The sequence below is a fragment of the Echinops telfairi genome, unplaced genomic scaffold (assembly GCF_000313985.2).
Source record: "Echinops telfairi isolate 266 unplaced genomic scaffold, ASM31398v2 ScPeMD7_22;HRSCAF=79, whole genome shotgun sequence".
Classification (NCBI taxonomy): Eukaryota; Metazoa; Chordata; class Mammalia; order Afrosoricida; family Tenrecidae; genus Echinops; species Echinops telfairi.
Window position 1 is genome coordinate 7,511,528 of NW_022103919.1, and position 20,070 is coordinate 7,531,597.

Genomic DNA, 20,070 nt, shown 5'->3' on the forward strand with positions numbered 1-20,070 from the left:
ATTATCAAGGATTCATGAGAGAGGAGGGAGGGGAAAAATGAGGAGCTGATGCCAGGGGCTTAAGTGGAAAGCAAATGTTTTGAGAATGATGAGGGCAACATATGTGCAGATGTGATTTATACAATTGATGCATGTATGGATTGTGTTAAGAGTTGTATGAGCCCCCAACAAAGTGATTTTAAAAAAAAAACTAGATCAATTACATACTTGTTAATTTAAGTGCTTTAAAATCATCTGAGGCCCTAGATGGTGCAGTTAACGCGTTCAACTCCCAACCAAGAAGTTGGAGGTGTGAAGCCACCGAGAGGAACATCAGTAGAAAGGTCTGGTGAAGCGACTTCCAAACCACCAGTGTGAAAAGCCTCGAGAGAGAGTTCCACCTGGACACACACAGGTCAGCCCAAGGCTGACTCAACTTGATGGCAAGCACAGAAATACAAACAGACCAGGCTACTACATTACTGGATCTGAAAAAAGCAGTCATAGAAAGTATATATGAGAAAGGTAAACTTTCCCAATCAGTTGGGAAAGCATGTCCTATTTAAGAAAATGATCCTAAGATAATTAGTTGCTATTTATAGATGCAAGTATAATGTGCTATTTTTATTAAAGAACAATTAAATAAGTTTACAATCTGAAAATTCTCTATTTCTCATGAGATGGAAACAAATAAGCAAACAAATAATCAAGAGTTTTGGACACTGAGACATGGGGTAGTTTTGTGTGTCAGCCATACCAGTGTCCTTAAACAGACAGCAGAGAACAGTAGCTAATTTAGGTGAAGGAGGAAAACAGAGACAAGGAAAATCTGTGTAACATACATCATATAAGTAACATGTCTGTGCAAAATACACCTGATCCAATTATTGACCTCAATTTTAATAAATAAATTAACAGTCACACCATGAAATGAGTTAATATGTAAGCGAACAAGAGACAGACTTAACAATGGATCTATTTCACAACTAAAAAAAAAAGGGCGGGAATATTCTAACACACGTTTAGTAATGCCAATGACAATGTCACAAAGTGCCAGAGAATGGCTTTCATTTTAAACCCAAGCAACAGTGACGGTTACTCACCCAATAGAGCCTTGCATAGCATTTGCTCTGACACATGTAACAATAACACAATCCTTTTGACGACCCTGGAAGCCATCCACAGTATCCACTTCTGCTGGCCTATTTACAAAGAAACAGAAACATGTTTAACAAGAAAAAAGAAACGGAATTATATAGCAGTATTTTAAAGAAACATTTTTTCATTGCATCTTTAGGTTTTTGTTTTTATTGACAGAATTTACATAACCTAAAAGTCGCCAGTTTAAAAATGTGGTTTTTAGTGTATTAAATAAAATTGTGTACACCCACAAACAAAATCCATAGCTATTCCTCACCTTGACCCCTGTCCAAAATCTGGCAACCCTAACTGTACCTATGGATTTGTTTACTCTGAACATCCCACATAAATAGAGTTATGTCTGTGGCCTTTTGTCTCATTTTTCCCTGAATGTACTGAGGCCTGTCCAAGTTGTAGTGTGCGACAGTACAGTACTATTGAACGTGCCCCCATGGAGCCCTATGCACATACCACTTTAATATTTAGCCAATTCAGTGTGTGCCTAGACACTTGTGGGGTTTCCAGTTTTTAGCTATTTTGAATAATGCTGCCATAAACATGTACTAGCAAACATACTTTCAATTATTTAAGACCTGTATGATCATATGATTATTCTATATTTAACTTTTTGCAGAACTCCTAAACTTGTCTATAGTGACAATACTCCCACTAGCAGTGTAAAGGTGCCTGGGTCGCTATATCCTTCTCTCCCCTTTAAAATCAAAGCCGTCCTTGTGGGTGTGAAATGCTATCTCACTGTGGTTTTGATGACTCAAGAGACTATCTTCACATGCCTATCGCCTATTTCTTCATCCTTTGGGAAAATGTCATTCACGTCATTTGCCCAGTGTCTGTTGCGGAGTCCGAGGACTTCCATGTACCAGACATAAGATTTGCAGCTATTGTCTCCCACTCCATGGGTTACCCTTTTTGCTTTCTCCATTGTGTCAGCTGATGCACAAAAGTGTGTGTGTTTGGTTGGTTGTTTGCTTGAACAGACCCTCATTTACTGGGCAGTGTCTTGTGATACAAAGTACACTGATTTTGCTGCCAGTTAACCCTAAGTAGGAATCCTGATTTTGACAACTGAATAATTATTTTCAAAGATATCACTTTAAGGGTTAACATAAGTAGAGTCCCTAGTACAGTTTCAGGCTAAAATAAACACTGTTTTGAAGCGCTACTTGTGTTTGGATATTGTTGTTTTCCATTATTAACCTCTGTAAAATTGGCCAAGATACCTCTTCCAATTAGCTTTCCTTTTGTAAAAAAACATCATTTTATTGGGGGCTCGTACAGCTCTTATCACAACCCATATATACATCCATTGTCAAGCACATTTGTACATATGTTGCCATCATCGTTCACAAAACACTTGTTTTCTACTTGAGCCCTGGGTATCAGCTCATTTTCTTCCTCTCCCTTCCCCACCCCCCAGCGCTCCCTTCACAAAAGCTTTACATTTTGTTCATGTCTAATTTATTTGTTCCTTTGGTTGATTGGGCTGAATGTTGTATCAAAGTAACATAACCTTGATCACAAAGATTTATAAATTTGCTTCCTTCTATGAATTTTAGCGTTTTGCTCATGACTCGGGTCTCCAATCAATTTTAATTTTTACACACTGTGAGAGATAAGAAGCCAAATTCATTACTATGCATGTAGATATCCCGTTGTCCCAGCATCATTTGTTAAAAAGGGCTATTCTCTTCCTATTAAATGGTCTTGACATCCTTGCTGAAAATCAGTTGGCCACTGGTTTATGAGTTTATTCCTGAAATATTTTATTCTACTTGAAATTTATCTATTCTTATACACATCTGTATCTACCTTGTAGTTACGTTTGAAATAGAAGTGTGATTCCTCCAAGTTTGTTTTTAAAGATTATTTTAAGCTATTTAGGACTGTAGTGCTATGAAGTTTAGGATTAGCTTGTTTACTTCTGTTTTTGAAAAAAAATTGAAATTTTAATAGAAATTACATTGAATCTATAATTCATTTGAGAGAATTGTCAATTTAATAGGAAACCTTCCAATCACAAACATGGGATGTCTTCCCATTTAAGTCTTCTTTTAATTTCTTTCAACACTGTTTTGTAGGTCTGTGTCTAATTAAGTCTTAAAGCCTTACATGTTTCTGGGAAAATTTATTCATTAGTCTTTTATAATTACTTAATGCTATTATAAATGGAATTAAGTTTTATTTTCATATCCAATAGAAATACAACTGATTTTTATACATCTGCTTTGTGTTCTGTAACAGTGCCAAAGTTGTTTTTACTTGTGGATCCTTAGGGATTTCTATATTAAAAAAGCATGTAATGTGTAAGCAGAGATAGATGGCTTAACTTTTTTTAAAAATTCTTTTCTTAATAATCAGGGTGCTCTTTATACCATTTTCTGGTCCAAATGCCTTGACGAGACCCTTCAGCACAAAGGTGAATAGAAGCGGTATCCTATTTCCTGATCTTATCATATGAACACAGCACATTAGATATTAGCTCTGAGTTTGTCACGTTGCTATTATTAGTGCTATTGAGTTGATCCTGGCTTACGGTGACATTCTTTATTATGTTACAGAAGTTTCCTTTCATTTCTAGTTTGTTTAGTGGATATTTAGAAGGGTATCATGTGGCACCTTCCTTTTATTCTATATTAAAAAATACTACACATTGTTTTTCAAATGTTGAACTAACCCTGCATTCCTGGGATGAATCTCATTTGGTCATGGTGTATAATTCTTTTTTATACGGTATTAGATTCAGCATGAAGGTATTTTGTTAAGGAATTTTCCAGATAAGAAACATTGGTCTGGACCAGGACATGGCACCCCATTAGACTCATCCAGAAACCGCTCCTAAAGGTCAACAAACAGACCTTGATTTACTAACAGGAAAAAAAAAAGAAACATTGGTCTGTAGTTTCTTGTGATGTCTTTTGTCTGGCTTTGGGACTAGGGCCAGGCCTACCTAGTATGGTACAGGCCTCAGAATGAGAAAGCAAGTGTTGTTTCCTCCTCCTCCTCCTCCTATTCTTTGTTTAAATGAGTTTGAGAAAGAGTGATCTCAATTATCTCTTAAGTCACCTGGCGGCCCCAAGAGTTTTCTGTGTGGCCTGTTTTGTGATACCTAATGTAATCGCTTCTCTATACTTGCAGTAGAGGGATTCACATTTTCAACTTTGAATCAATTTTGATACCTTGTGTGTTTCTAAGTTATAAAACTTGAGTTAAAAGCTTTTCAGTATTTAATATTTAATCTTACTAGTGAGGTAAGGAGAGAAAACAATCCTCATTCTACATAAAGGCAATACAAGGAATAAACAAGTTCTTGTAAATTAGAAAGGAACCCCATGAGAAGTTTCAAGTGCAAAGTAGATGAACAAGTTACGGAACTAAAGGAAAACACCTGCACAGAGGTTCGTAGTCCGTCCGTCCCATTGCCACCAGGACAACCACTGCACATACGGCACCAAGTCCGAGGGAAGCAAGTCTCCCAGTCTTCTGTGCTCTAGCACTACCTTCGCATGGCCTAAGACCACTCCCTCTCAAGTTAGCTCTCCTCTTCTTTCTCTCCATCCGCTCTTCTTTAATGCAACAGAAAAGCTAGAAATAAGTATAAAAATGCCTCACCCTTTTCTATCAAACTCTTTGTCCAAATCCTTCTGAATCATCCTCTTCTGGGCCTTGTAATGGGTTATTATGCCGATGTTTCGAAAAGTAACATCCCTTTTTTTATCTTTGATAAGTTTAATTAATTCCATAACCAATTTTATTTCTTGAAAATTAACATATGAGCTAAATAAGATGGAAAATAAAACAAAATTAATAGCAGTCCAATTGCTAATGTTAAGTTCCACTTTGTCACAGTAATGGGCAGGCAGGTAAGTATAATCATTTATGCAGTCAGCAGTCCTCAAACTTTTTAAACAGGGGGCTAGTTCACTGTCCCTCAGACACACTGGAGGGCTGGACTATAGTTTAAAAAACAAAACTATGAACAAATTCCTATGCACACTGCAAATATCTTATTTTGAAGTAAAAACCAAAACGGGGCAAAACACCCGGCGGCCTGGATAAATATCCTCGGTGGGCTGCATGTGGCCCGCGGGCCATAGTTTGAGGACCCCTGCTTAAGAGGCCTTTACAATGTCTTTTAGTATCACACATATGAATAAGCATTAAAATAAATGCCCAGGGAAACATGAAGCTATACCAACAACAGAGTGAAGTCAATGAAAATTGAGGCATCAACTGTTTATCTGTTACAGTAGGGATAATAGTAGTAATAACATTATTTACATTAACAGTGGAGGTTATAATAATAATCACAGTTAGCATTAACATCAGCACTCACTCATCTGTCAGTTTGTCATACCATGAAGCTTTTGTGTTGCTATGATGTAGAAAGCTAAACTATGCCACCTGCATTTCAAAACCAGAAGGGGCACTCAGGTTGGACATGTTTCAGTAGAGATTCCACTCTACGTCTAGGAAGAGAGGACTGGTGGGTGACCTTCTTCTGAAAATTAGCCTCCTGAGACTGAAGGCCAGTTGCAACAACAGACTCAAATGTGCCAGTGGTCATGAAGCTGGTCAGGATCAGGCAAACTTGTTTTATTATAAAAAGGGGCTTCAAAATGTTTGTGGAAAAATAGGATTAGATGTTAAGGAATGCGTTTCCGAAAGCCCTTCACACATAAGGTCACCATTAACTGGAGTTAACTTGATGGTAACAGCTACAACTTTTATTAGAGATTTATTTACTTATGTTCCAAACTCAGAGAAAAGAGCTTTAGATGTATTCATGTTTTTCATTTTCTACCACTGGCCATGCAGACCATGCACTGTACACCCGCGATAGCATCTAAGCATCCTAATGGGAATAGGGGATCAGCGCTGGGTTCCCTAGAGTTGACCAACTTGGGGCCCTGCACCAGGCCAAATCCTCATCATCTTCCTAATGGTGCACATCTCCTGCACCCCACCCCTAACCTCAAGAGGGCTCCAGCTCCTCCTGGGATGCGATCTCCCACCTGACGGTGTTCCATCCAACACACATGAAGATACATGAATACTGGAGTATGCAACTGGGCCTGCCCTTTTATTTCTGAGGTCACTTTATCTGTCTCACTTTAGGAGCCTTAAATACCCATGATCCTAAACTCAGCATTTACTTAGCACAGCTCTATCAGTTAGTTAAGATATGATCTAAATCTATTTCTTTCTTTGGTCCTATCTCAGGTTAAGTCTCTCTAGCCAATATTCCTTTTGTAGCTTTCCACCCCATAATGCTCTGGGGTCCAACTCTCAGCTCCAGCCCCATCAGCCAACTACCACCTTTACATGGTGCTTCACTACCTCAGTATTGTTCACCTCTACACTGTTACCGGCCCGCAACTCTGTAGCTTCATACCTGATTCTCACCTGAGACCACCATCTGCTCTGCAGCCCTCGCACAATAGTTTCGATTTTTATTTCCTCCTACTTCATGACACTGAGGTGCACACTTTGTTATCTATGGCGACAAATGTTGTCACCAGACTGTTACCCCTCTAGGGCACCTCACACGAACCTCGCGCCCTTCTGAAGCCTTTGCCTTACAGCAGTGCTATCACTCCTCCTTCCCACTGTCATCCTTAGATCCCCTGACCATTTTTCCTCATTTGCAGCCCAATATCCTGAAAATACTATTTACCCTCATCCCTACTTTCTTATTCTCACATTCAGATTTTAATACAATTGTATCTATACAGGTATTTTTCACAGTACTTAATGCAACTGAATTAATCACCTAGGTAATATTATCCCCATTATATATTTATAAAAACAAATTATGAATCTAAGCTAGCAGTAATCCATGACAAAAAAATGAAAAAACCATCGTAGCTCAGGTAAATGAAAATCATTATGCTTTGGCACTAGGCAGAGAGATGTGTATAGAAAATGTTTTTGATATTAATCTGAACAAACATAATGTAACAATTCTGTGCCCATCTCTGGGGACTGAAGAAAAAGGAAAACATACTCATTATCACGTCTTTCTGAACCATCTCCGACATCAAACACAAGGTAAGGTTGAAAAGGCCAGTCTGATGAACAACGATTGGTTTCAGTTACTCTGTAAAAAAGCAGCCACCATTCAGAATACAAGCCTAGTTATACTTTATTATAATTGTAAACTTTGTGAGGGAAAGGGCTGTGGAAAGGAAGGAGGCAAGAGCAAATCTTTCTTTTACAGCTGTGCGCTAGGGAAAAGGTTAACAAACTGACATTTTAATAATCTATCTGGTAATTATAATATAGGGTTTTAAGTGCTATAACCCATCGTCACCGAGTTGATACTAACTCACAGCGATGCTACAGAACAGAGAAGTGTCCCGTAGCTCCCCAGGCTGTGAGCCTCACGGAGCAGAATTTCACATCGTCCTACTGCAGACAAGCTACGTAGTTCAGCAACCCCCACCACCCCCATTCTTCGGTTAGCGGCCAAGCATTTAACCACTAAGCAATCAGGATTCCTTAGTAAGCAATACAGTAAGGAAAAAAAGCAAACCGCATAACAAAGATACAGTCGACCCTCTGGATCCACATGTTCAACATCTGTATATTCAACCCAAACCAACCACAGTTCAAAAAAGATATATATTAAAAAACAGCAATTAAGTGCTCAAAGATAAGGGTGCACAATGTGCTAATTACATAGCATTTACACTGTGAGAGGTGTTGTAAGCAAACTAGAGATGATTTAAAACACAGAGGAGGATGTACACTCGTTATATGCCACTTTACATAAAGGGCTGAGCATCCATAGATACTGGAATCAAACCCCCAGGATACTGAGGGGCAACTGTATACCACAGGGCACTAAAGATTTTCTCTGGGTAGAATAAATGTTAGTGAATTCTTTCCGCCATCCCTTTTGTTGGCTTATCTGCATTTGCTACAATAAGTGTGTATGGCTCTAATGAAGAAAACAATTTTAAGTAACTTGAAAATTTATGCTTTTTATGTGAAGACAAGAGCACAGTAAAAGGTCTGTTCATCTTAAGCAGCCAAACCTACAAATACACTAACAGGCAATAAATGGGACCCACCTGTTTGTTTTCAAGTTTTTGTTGTATATATAATTAGACGGGAAAAGACAAATGTCTGGGTGCATCCTGTACTGAATAGTGAGCTGTAAAACAGGGAGTCTGCCAATTATGTTGTGCTCAACATTCTCTTCCAATAGCTTGTAGAAGCGAGCCATCATCGATTGGTCATAGCCATACTCCTGGGCCTTCTGAGAGGGAAAAACAAAGCACAGATATTTCAGTGATTCATTTTTATTTTCCCATTATAAAACAATGACTATGCACATGGCAAGGTTCAGGGGACATAAGATTAGCAACAGCCAAAGATTTCAGCATTTTCTGATCCCAATCCTCTAAAAGTCATGTATCTTGAGCATAACTTGAGCAAGCTTCTCCTTACATAAGCCCCCAAACTTATTTGGCTTACCACTTTTCAGAAAATAAAAATAAAATTCCTCAGCAGCCCCTGACAATGAAAAACCCCTGTACTGCTTTGACACTGTGCCCAGATCACTCCAGCATCCCTGCAGGGGATGGTATCACTCACTTTGGGAAACAAGGACTGAGAACATCTACATTCTACTCATGAAAGAGATGTTATCAAGGGTGGGGTGAAAAAGGGGAACTGATCACAAGGATCTACATAGAACCTCCTCCCTGGGGGATGGGCAACAGAAAAGTGAGTGAAGGGACATGTCAGGCAGTGTAAGATATGACAAAATAATAATTTATAAATTATTAAGGGCTCGTGAGGGAGGGGGGGAACAGGGAGGGAGGACGGAAAATGAGGCGTTGATGCCAGGGGCTTAAGTGGGGAGCAAATGTTTTTGAGAATGATGAGGGCAATGAATGTACAAATGTGCTTTACACAACTGATGTATGTATGGATTGTGATCAGAGTTGTATGAGCCCCTAATAAAATGATTTAAAAAAATTACTTTCAAAACCTTTTATAAGGGATCAAATTGACAACAGCAACTCAAAAGATTAGGTAAGAGCCTTATGAAGCCATGAGTTTATGTAAATGAAGGAGGAACAACTCAGAAAAGGAGAATAATAACAGTTGTACAACTTGAAGAGTGTAATGAATATCACTAAAATGTACATATAGAATCTGTTTTTCTGTATATATTTTCTACAACAACAAAAATAAATAGAATTTTTAAAAAAGGAAAGAGATGTTATCTTGAATTGTCTACAATTGAAGCTATTTTGTAGGTAATAGGCCATCAGGATGGACCAAAGGAAGCAACAAAAAAAAAAAATCTAACACAGATTCTAACAATTATTTCTGGAGTAGGCTCCTCACAATGAAATGCTGAATGTTGCTGCAAAAAAACTTTTGAAAAACAATTTATTCAATGATCCATCTAAGATATACTGAGTATCTACAATTTTGGGTGCTGAGACTGCTTGGGTAAAGAAGGTCAATTTGAGTCTCTGATTCTCTAGTGATGGAGAGTGATAACCTATATAAGAAAGTGATCTGACAACCCTAATTGTGGGTTATAATCTACAATTTTAAAAATGCAGAGCTAAAAGACAAATGAAGAAAATGGTCTGAATATTCTGACAGGTATCTTGAAGTATAATTTTCAGTGACCACATCAAAGATACAAAAAGTATATTTTAAATAATCAAGCGTTAAAAATGTACTCTAGACACTGCACTAAGATGAACAATACCACAAACTGTGAGAGCAGGCTAAAAGGCATTATTTCACTATACCTCCTTGTAACACTGAGGGCAAGTTCATCAAAAAGCATTACTATCAGTTCCAGTTTCCCCATGCATGGGTTTATTCTAAACAAAATGTTTACATTTATCTGCACAGAGGAAGGCTGAAGATCATTTTTCTCAGTAATACAACGTTCTTAGTCTCATCAGGGTGCATTAAAAAGAAAAAGAAAAAAATCCAGTCAAAGCAGTGGCTTCTGAGTCTCTTAAAACCCCAAGTTCATTGCCATGAAGTCAATGCTGACTCATAGCGACTATCCTCTGTGAGTTAGATCTGAGACTTGTTTACCAGAGTAGAAAGCCCAGTCTTGATCCCGAGAAGCTGCTGTGGTTTCAAACTACTGACTATGCAGCTCGCAACTCAACATGTAATCCCTACACAAACAGGGCTCCTGAGGGAATCTGTTAGGTCAGTTAATTTCAAGGCAGAGAAATTAGTTCAGAAGGTCATGGTGGTGTGTGTGTATGTGTGTGTGTGTGTATACATATCCCAAAAGGGATATATATTTTTAAATAGTTTTATTTATTTATTTTCCCCAATAATTTGAAGATATAACTCATGTATCATGTACTATCATGGTTCAGTCGTATTTAAAGAGTTGTATATACATAACTACAATCATTATAGTGCATCTCCCTCCTCCTTTATTATTTGCTAATTCCCCTCAATCTCCCCCCATCCCGATAAGCTATTATATATCAATTGTTGTAATAGTTTTATTGACATATAATAGTTTTATTGACATATAATTCATATATCTACATTTTAATACTTCAAATCACACTCAAGAGTTGTGTAATCAACACCACAATCCATTTTAGGACATTTCTTCTTCGCTGCATTTGTTATTAGCTCCCAATTTCTAGCAAGCCTCCCCTGCCATGCCCCTGGGAAACTATTAATCCGGCTGATGTCTTTATAGATTTATCCATCCTGGATTTCACATAGAGAAGATTACACAAAATCCAAACAAAAACAACAGTCAACCCAACAATTAGAGAACAAAGAGAGAAAACCCTCAATCAGAAAGCAGAAGAAAATATTAAAAACTGGAACAAATAAGTCTACACTGGATTAAAAGAGCTATCAAATGGCAAGGTGTCACATTTTAACCTAACTAGAACTACAGTGATCCACTCTACAATGTACTCTGTCTGATAACAAGGTCATTCCCACCCCTGCTCCACAGTCAGAAGGGATTCACGGGAAGTTTAATCCCTTTGGGGATTAAATCGGCTTTGGGCTTTCACTGTTGTCCACTGCTTTCTGCAAAATGGTTGTTCAGAGTTTAAGTTTTAATGCTATTTCCTCCCCTGGACTTGGATTGCTTGTTTTAAGGTAAGCCTGCAAGAACCCAGATGCTATTCTTTTGATAGCTAAGCACCACCTGCTTTCTTCACCAAGCTTTGCTACAGCACCCAGTGGTCTCTTCTTGAGGGCAAGTTTAGTGGTCATGTCTTAAGAACTAATTTAATTTTTCTTAGTTTTAGGCTATGATTAAGTGCAAGTTCAAAATCTCACACATGCTCTCAAAGAACAGAGGATGTTCACAGGACAGGGAAAAACTCTTGATGGGAGTAGAAAGCCGCACCTTTCTGCTGCAGGATGTTCATAGAGACTTATTATGGAGTTGCTTTTAAAAAATCATTTTATTAGGGGTTTGTACAACTGAAGAAGTTTTAAGAAAACAGAAAACTGCATTGGTAAGAAAAAGCCCCCCTAATAAAATGACTAAAAAAAAAAAAAAGAAAAAGTCCAGGGGAGTTGTGTCAAGGAAAGTTTTTCCATCAAGACAATACACCCATTCATTCTTTAGTCGGAAGGGTTGGTAGTCCTAGAGAAAGTTTCATTGGGAAACGCCATCCACTTTATATCCCTAATCTTGCACCGTGACTTCTTTTCTCAAAATTCACAGATGTGACTTGTCACTTTTGACATGGTATGAATCAAAGAGAGCAGAATTCTTTGGGGAATGATTACATCACCTTCAGAAGTATATAGACCTAGCTAAACATATGTTGAGAAACAATAGCTTCATGTTTTTATATAATAAAAATTTATATGATTTAGAAGCAATACTTGATTTACTCTCACCTTATTTTAAATAAATATATGTAATAAGAAATATCAAGACATTTTACCATTTCACTTATATTCCACAAAATATCTATTCAAGTACATACATATGCATGACATATATATGCATGTGCACAAATGTCAAAAGCCTCTGATACACCATATTTTAGAAGCTTATTTATGTTACCAATAACATGTAAGCTCCATGTTAATCCTAACATGTAGGATTAAGAATAAGTGGAGTGGAACCCAGTGTAACTGCCGTAACTGTCGTAACTGCTTACTTTTCCAGAAAGTTCACAATTAATACCTTTTCTTTTCCTCAACTTCAATTTAAGAAAATGTGAACAGATTTTTTTCTTATACCACAGAATACTAAAAGTGGTAATGTACTCTAAAAAGAATTTCTCAAATTTGAGCATATTTAAATATAAAACATGATGGGGTTCCTTTTCTTGTTGTTTAAATTTTTCCCTTCCTTTTATTTTTTAATAATTAAATCATTTTATTGGAGGCTTGTACAACTCATCACAGTCCAAAAATACATCCACTGTGTCAAGCACTTTTGATATTTGTTTCCCCCATCATTCTCAAAACATTTGCTTTCTACTTGAGCCCTTGGTACCAGCTCATTTTCATCCCTCCCTCCTCGCTCCCCCATGAACCCTTGATAATTGTGTTGTGGTAACCACCCCCCCAACTATAAAATTATTTTTGTTGTTACTTCATAACTGTAGTTTTGCTACTGTTATGAATCGGGTCACCCCTGTGAAAGGGTCGTTTGACCCCCCCAAAGGGGTCGCAACCTACAGGTTGAGAACCGGTGGACTAAAGGCATATTTTCAGATACCTTTTTACTAGAGACCCAAACAGAACTACTTGGTTCTCAACTGCTCCATGTAAAAGTGATAATCCAAGAAAGATGACCCTTATCCCCGGACACAAAAAGCCCTTCCGTAATGCTGCATGACTATAAAAGAAGCTTACCAAAGAAATGACTGTGGGCGGGAGCTGTTTAGGGTCTCCAACTAGGATAAGCTTGTTGCAACGGTGAATGAGCGGAGTAAGAGTCTCAACTTCACAGGATTGTCCAGCCTTAAGTATAATACAAAACGGAAATATTCTTAATTACCTTTGCTATTAGTTACCCGTACATAACTTGCCTAATTCATACTTTTTGTTGTTGTTTTTTTTTAACCGCCCCCCTCACCCCCACCCAACCCCCATAAAAGTTTTAACTATTCCAAAAGGAGCGCACTTCTGCAACGGAAACAAAATAAAAGTTTTCGTTGCTAGAAAAAACAAAAGCACATCTACACAGTTGTTGCTAAGTGCCATCGAGTCTGTTTCAAATCAGACAGGCCATATACTTATACAACAGAACACCACCACCTGAACGTGAGACATCCTCACAAGCACTGATGTCTGAGCCACTGTTGCAGCCACTGCCAATGCACCTCATTGAAACATTTCCCGATACAGTACAACTGAAGCACCAAAAATGCATTTTGAAGTCAGCTTCTTCTAAGGTCCAACTGTTACTTGGACACTAATTACTGGATTTGTGTCCTTTACACATCTGGGCTAGAGCCTGATGGAATTCCTCCCCTCTTCTAGAAACAGTATGTCTTCTTTGAAGTTCAGAAAACATTTTTCTTGGTTCCTCCTTCAGGCCCAAGACTCAAAGTTTTTCTTCAATTACTGATATTTCCTGTTCTTTCATTCGGATGTCTATTGGGTCTTGAATCTACTGGATTAATTTGACAAATACTCTTCTATTTCCTCTTATCTTCTGGATAAGAAGAAACACAGAAGGTACAAAATAACCATTTGTTCAATGAATGAAATAAGAATAAAGGATGTAAGATGAAAATATTGTGGGCTCTAAGCTGTCAAAAATTATATTAATGCAAATGTTTTGAGAATGATGATGGCAACAAATGTACATAGTGCTTGACACAATGGATGCATGTATGGATTGTGATAAGAATTGTACGAGCCCCCAATAAAAAGATTTTTTTTTAAAAAAGAAACAAAACAAAAATTATATTAACACCGCTTCAAAAGGTAATGAAATTGCTTTTTACTGGATATGTTCCAAATAGGATATAGATAATCATTTGGCAGGGGAGCAATCAAGCATCCTTTAGAATACTAATACTGATAAAAACTAGGATTTTCAGATTAACTATAAAGGAGCAGAAGCACATATCATGAAAAAATATACAAGCAAATCAGACGCAAAGAAACTTTTAGCCACATCTCCAAACCCACTGCCGTCAAGTTGACTCTGACTCACAGAGATCCTACAGGGTTTCCAAGTCTGTAAACCTCTAGAGGAATAATCTCAGCTTTCTCCTGTGGAGCAGCTGGTGGGTTTGAATTGCTAATGCCTTGTGGGTAGCAGCTCATCACCTAACACACCTGGGGCTCCTTGCAACATCTCAATCATCTCAATTCACCTAAGGCTTATTCCCCACAGCGTCGGTCCAAAGTTGTAAGGCCAACTGCTCACTAACCTCATCAACAATGACACAACTGAAGGGGACTCCCCCTTGCCCACGAAAAGCAGACTCAAGCAATAAACCACCACTCGTGCTCAATGTGCAGCAGATGATATGAGACTCTAGGATGATGATACTCTGTGTTTTCTGTGGGCGTCCTTGAACCTAGGGGGAAAAAAAAAGGTTAACATTTAGTTGTGTATTTGTTTTTTATAGTGGTATACTTATTTTTATTATAAGACAGCCAGGATTTATTATGTAACATAATGGTATTTAGTAGTAGGGGGTGTAGTAGATATATAATCGTTTGTCAATTTGAGGATTAAGAATGTAGGGGTGGAGTCTAGCTTGTCAATTAGATCATAGCCAATGAGGCCTCTATGTGGGCATGGCCTTCTTAGAATTCTGGTACTTCCTCCTTGGAGGTGGGAGACTGCTCACACCCTGGGAGACATAGCAGCTGACAAGACACATGGACCCACCCTGACGCAGAGAGCCCTGTCAGCGCTGAGATGTTTCCAATGACACTGGATCCAAAGACTTTCTACCCACTGGCCTGTGATCTTCTAAATTCGGTGTCATTGCATGTGTTTCGTGAGTCTGAAGAGGACTTTATAGATTGGTATCAGACATATGGGCTAATACCAGACTTATGGCCTTGTTTTGGACAAGGTTGCTTTCTCAGTGTTCAATAGCTCTTTATACACACACACACACACGTATACACACACACACATATATACATATATATACACACATATATATTTCTTATACACGTGTCCATGGATTTGTTTCTATAGTCTACCCAGACTAACATAGGAGGAAAACCTCAATTGAGAAAACTGAAATATAGAAGATAATCAGGAACCACCAAAAAGTATACTGAGCTTTGTCATCTAATCAGAAAATATGATTTAAGCATATTAAGATAAATTTGCTCAGGGTCAGATATGATCAAAATTGACTATAATTCTTCTTGTAGCCAACTGTGTTTAGGCAGGTATCAGAATAACTAGAGATCACCAAATAATTACTAGGTAGTAAAGCAACTATCTGAAATGGCCAAGGTTAGAACTAAACTTGAACACACATTTTTTAAACTTAATTTTTAACGTAAATAATATTGCCCTTTCTTTTATAAAGGTTAGTTGTCAACCAACAAAAATATCTGTGAACCTTTCTACTTCCACATTAAGGTAGACAGCCCTGTTTTTCTATAATGCAATATACTAAGGCAGAGGCAGACATTGTGAATAATACCTCATGACATACACGAGGGAGCTTCAAAAAGTTCATGGAAAAATGGAATTAAAAGACAATGAACTTTTTGAAACCATTCAAACAAACTCAAAAACTGGCATTATTATTAGCAGTAGTCAAATTGCCTACATCTGTTACGGAAAAGCCAGTTTCATCCCTGCACACATGATATATTCCACCACAAACTCCATAGCATACATGTGAGCTTAAGGAAGAGGGTGGCAACTGTGGCGCTCTAGTGCTTACTTGCTAACTCTTTACCAAACACACCGCACAGCAATCTAGTCAGTTCAGTAGCCAGGCACAATGAAGTCAATGGGCTGCAGAACACAGGTGGTAATGTGGTATGCTTTCACAAAACCTGCGAGGAGCAAGGGCTTCATCCTTAAATTAGGTGGGGCAGGGGGCGAGAATCTATTTGGGCTTGGTTTAAGAGTTTTAGTAAAAACGTTTTCTACATCATTTTTTGTTTAAATGGTTAATGAAAATACACATTAAAAAAAAACAACAAGTACACATTAAATTCTAGTCACATACCAAATGCCATACTCATTGCCATTGAGTTGATTTTGACTCCCAACAAACCTTCCTAATGTTGCGACCCTTTCATACAGTTCCTCATGTTGTGGTGACCACCCCCCAACCATAACATTACCTTCGTTGCTACTTCATAACTGTCATTTTGCTACTGTTATGAATTGGGCGACCCCTGTGAAAGGGACATTCGACCCCCAAAGGGGTCACAACCCACAGGTTGAGAACCACTGCTCTAGGACAAGGTAGAACTTCTCCAGTGGGTTTCTGAGATTGTAACTCTTAATGGGAGAGTAGAAAGCCTCATCTTTCTCCCCTATAGTGGTTGGTGATTTCAAGCTATGTAATCACTATGTCACTAAGGCTTCATTTTGCCACGTTGAAGCTAACAACAAAGTCAAAGGGAAATCCCTGCTCAAAACACCTAATAACATTACCAGTTGCAACCGCCCTTTCTCCCAGACCACTGCTTATTCCGATTAGGGTAACAATATAGTGATCAGAATGTACATCTGGCTTAGCCTAGTTTCAATGTCTAAGTTTTTTTTTTAATTTTGCTTTTTTATTGTGAAACGAATACTGGGGGGAAGTTACACATGCTACAGAAGGATCTCTATAATCCAAAACAAACAGAGTTCATGCTTTAAACTAAGAATTATAGAAAGAAGTGCTCATCCTTTTCCATGTCAAGCCCCATCACTGCCATGTTACTTAAGCCCAGAAACATGTGACTCTCTTCCTTCCTGCTTTATTTAAATAGGAAGAACACCTATAAATCTTTGTTGTTGTTCGTAATTATCAGAATTATCGCAAAATGTTCTTTGCGAGGGAAGTTTACAGACATTTAGAGAAATCCATCTCCATACTTAAAACAAGAAAAAGATTTTAACTACCTTTTCGTGATAAATCTCAGATGGGGACAAGAATTCATTTATAGGTTAAAGACAAAATTCTAAATGTAATGACACCATTTTCTATTTGGTTTGAAACTTTCCTAATAAAAAGCTTAAAAATGTAATTAACAAAAGAACATAGGTTGTCTAAATTATTTTATAACTAAATAAAAAATACCAAGAAAAATGTATAGGTAAACTACTTACCTCTTTAATTTTAGAAGCAAGTTCCTGCCTTTCTTTAGAAACTTCTGCAATTTTTTCATCAAATTCTTGCCTCTAGAAAAAAAATCAGGATGTCATCAGTAAAACTAATCTAAGTAGCTTTAAACGTTCTTTACTGGACTGCCTACATCTCAAACAGAGGAGTGTATTTTTAATCCATGAAAAACTTGTTACTAACATAGCTTAGTAATTTCTTGATAGTGAAGTCCTGGAGAAACATTCAGTTATCACTGCATTAAGAACTCAGGTCTGCAGTGGTGTGAGTGGCAAAACAGGGAGGGTAAAGGGAGAATGGGTAGGAAAGAGGGAACCGATTACAAGGAACTATATGTGACCTCCTCCCTGGGGGACAGACAACCGAAAAGTGGATGAAGGGAGACTTCAGACAGGGCAAGATATGACAAAATACCCATTTATAAACTATCAAGGGCACATGCGGGAGAGGGGAGCGGGGAGGGAGGGGGAAAATGAGGACCTAATGTCGGGGGTTTAAATGGAGAGAAAATGTTTTGAGAAACGATGTACAAATGCGCTTTACACAATTGATGTGTGTATGGACTGGGATAACAGTTGTATGAGCCCCTAATAAAATGTTAGAAAAAAAAAAGAACTCAGGTCTGCTTTTGTCCGCCATATTGGAACCTGTGGAGGGCTGGAAACAGGACTTCTAAGTGGCAAATATGTCTGGAAGGCTCTGCACCAGGCCATTTTTGCTGGCTATAAACGGGGTCTACCGAACCAGAGGGAGCACACAGCTCTTCTTAAAATTTAGCAGATGTTTATGCCTGAGATGAAATTAAATTGTATTTAGGCAAAAGATATACTGTGTGTACAAAGTAACAAATAATAACATAGTGAGACTCCTGGTGGTAAACCTCACAAAACCAGAGTCATCTGGGGAAAGGTAACTCGTGCCCATGGAAACAGTGGCATGGTTCAGGTCAAATTCTGGAGCAATCTGCTTGGTAAGGCTGTTGAACACAGAACCCATGTAATGCTGTACCCCTCAATGACAAAAGTAAATAAAATTGTGTATTTGTTACTTCTCTTTTGTATTTTTATTAAATCACTTGGAAAATCCTATTCTAAATTAACTTGCTATTGCTTTAAATGGAGAAAAAACAAACTCAGGTCCAATGAGTTGAGTGAATATTATTGGGCTGCTTAGCATTCCAATTTTGAGGGCACTGTTCCTCCGCAAATTTGTAAATGGTACAAGTAAGGCTCTGCATCATCCGCAAACTTCCTCTAGTCACAGTGAAGGGCATATTCTACAGGCCAAGCAAATTATGGTTCTGAGTTCCTTAAAAAGAGAGATTGGATCAGCTTGCCCACTCCTGGAATAGCCAGAGTCCTTCATTGGAATTGATGTTATGAATAGAGGGATACAAACCTTTTCTTCCTCCAGAGTTGGTAAGTTGGCAAGCTAGAGCCTACAGATACGGACACTCACCTTCTCTTAGACAAGAAATAGCTGATACACAGAAAAAACTACTTAAAGGTGGAGAAATGCCATCATTTGAGCCTCTCAATCCAATCATGCTGAAGCTAGTTCACTCTTGGATTTTCAAGTTTTATGAGCCAATAGATATCCTTTTTGTCTAAACGAATTTGAACTGGATTTAACCTACAACTGAAAGAGGACCAATAAATTTTTAAGTGGGTAGTTCAAAAGCATTGCTACTAGGGTTCCAGTTCACACAGGCAAAGCTTTAGTCCAAAAGGAATGTGTTTAAACCCGTCTTTGTGATCAGTGGACAGCAGCAGACAAGTTCTCTCAGGGGTACACTTGTCTTTGTCTCAGGAAGGTGCCTTAAAAAATCCAAATGGGCCTCTAAGGGGATCTACTGCTCCAGTTAAATTCAAGGCAGAGGAGAGATCAGCACAGAAAGTTATAGAGACTGTTTCCTGGAATCCCCACGGAGTAAATTTGGTAGATATTCTTGACAAGATACTCTATCAATCCTGGGGCTTATCAAGAAGATTCAAGAAAACAGAAAATTACATTGATGAGATGAGACAATGGCTAAGAAAATTGCACCAAAGGGATTTTTCTCCCACATCACAAAAAATGTACCTGGCTCATTCTTTGATAGTAGCAAGAGCTACCCTATGATAATTTCACTGGGAAATCTTACCCCACTCACCCTACATCCCTGCCCCTGCCCCCTCAAAATTCTTTTAGTTCCTCAAACTCAAGAACATTTCAAAGGAGGATGACTAGTCCCTCAAGAAGTCAAACTGTGTTTGACATGGCATAAACTTAAGAGCACAGAATTCACCAGGGCCGAGTTAGAGAAAGGAAACACTTTTCAGCAGTGTGTATGTAGATTTAGATGGAGGATCTGTCAAGAAACAATAGCTCCAACTTTGACACTTTTGTTTAATAAAGGTGTCACGATTTTATAACAATATTTTTTGAATGGTACTTGCACAGCTATAAGATAAAGCAGAGGAACTGCCTCTCTCTCACTGTCTCATTCTCACTCGCTCACTGACTCACTCACTGTCTCACTCTCTCACTGTCTCATTCTCACTCTCTCACTGCCTCATTCTCACTCGCTCACTGACTCACTCACTCACTGTCTCACTCTCACTGTCTTATTCTCACTCTCACTGCCTCATTCTCACTCGCTCACTGACTCACT

At 38.2% G+C, this 20,070-nt stretch overlaps 1 protein-coding gene across 4 annotated transcripts in view; it reads right to left on the reverse strand.

The window, feature by feature from the left end:
* SETX (senataxin) overlaps positions 1–20,070 on the reverse strand; it is a 94,935-nt gene that overhangs the window by 10,316 nt on the left and 64,549 nt on the right. For all 4 annotated transcript variants that reach the window (XM_045288547.1, XM_045288548.1, XM_004713323.2 and 1 more), the window contains 7 exons: positions 17,405–17,476; positions 14,526–14,675; positions 12,994–13,101; positions 8,214–8,401; positions 7,145–7,237; positions 4,750–4,914; positions 1,083–1,181 (listed from right to left, as the gene is read on the reverse strand). In XM_045288547.1, coding sequence (XP_045144482.1) covers positions 1,083–1,181; positions 4,750–4,914; positions 7,145–7,237; positions 8,214–8,401; positions 12,994–13,101; positions 14,526–14,675; positions 17,405–17,476 — 875 coding nt within the window. The remainder of the gene's footprint in view (positions 1–1,082; positions 1,182–4,749; positions 4,915–7,144; positions 7,238–8,213; positions 8,402–12,993; positions 13,102–14,525; positions 14,676–17,404; positions 17,477–20,070) is intronic.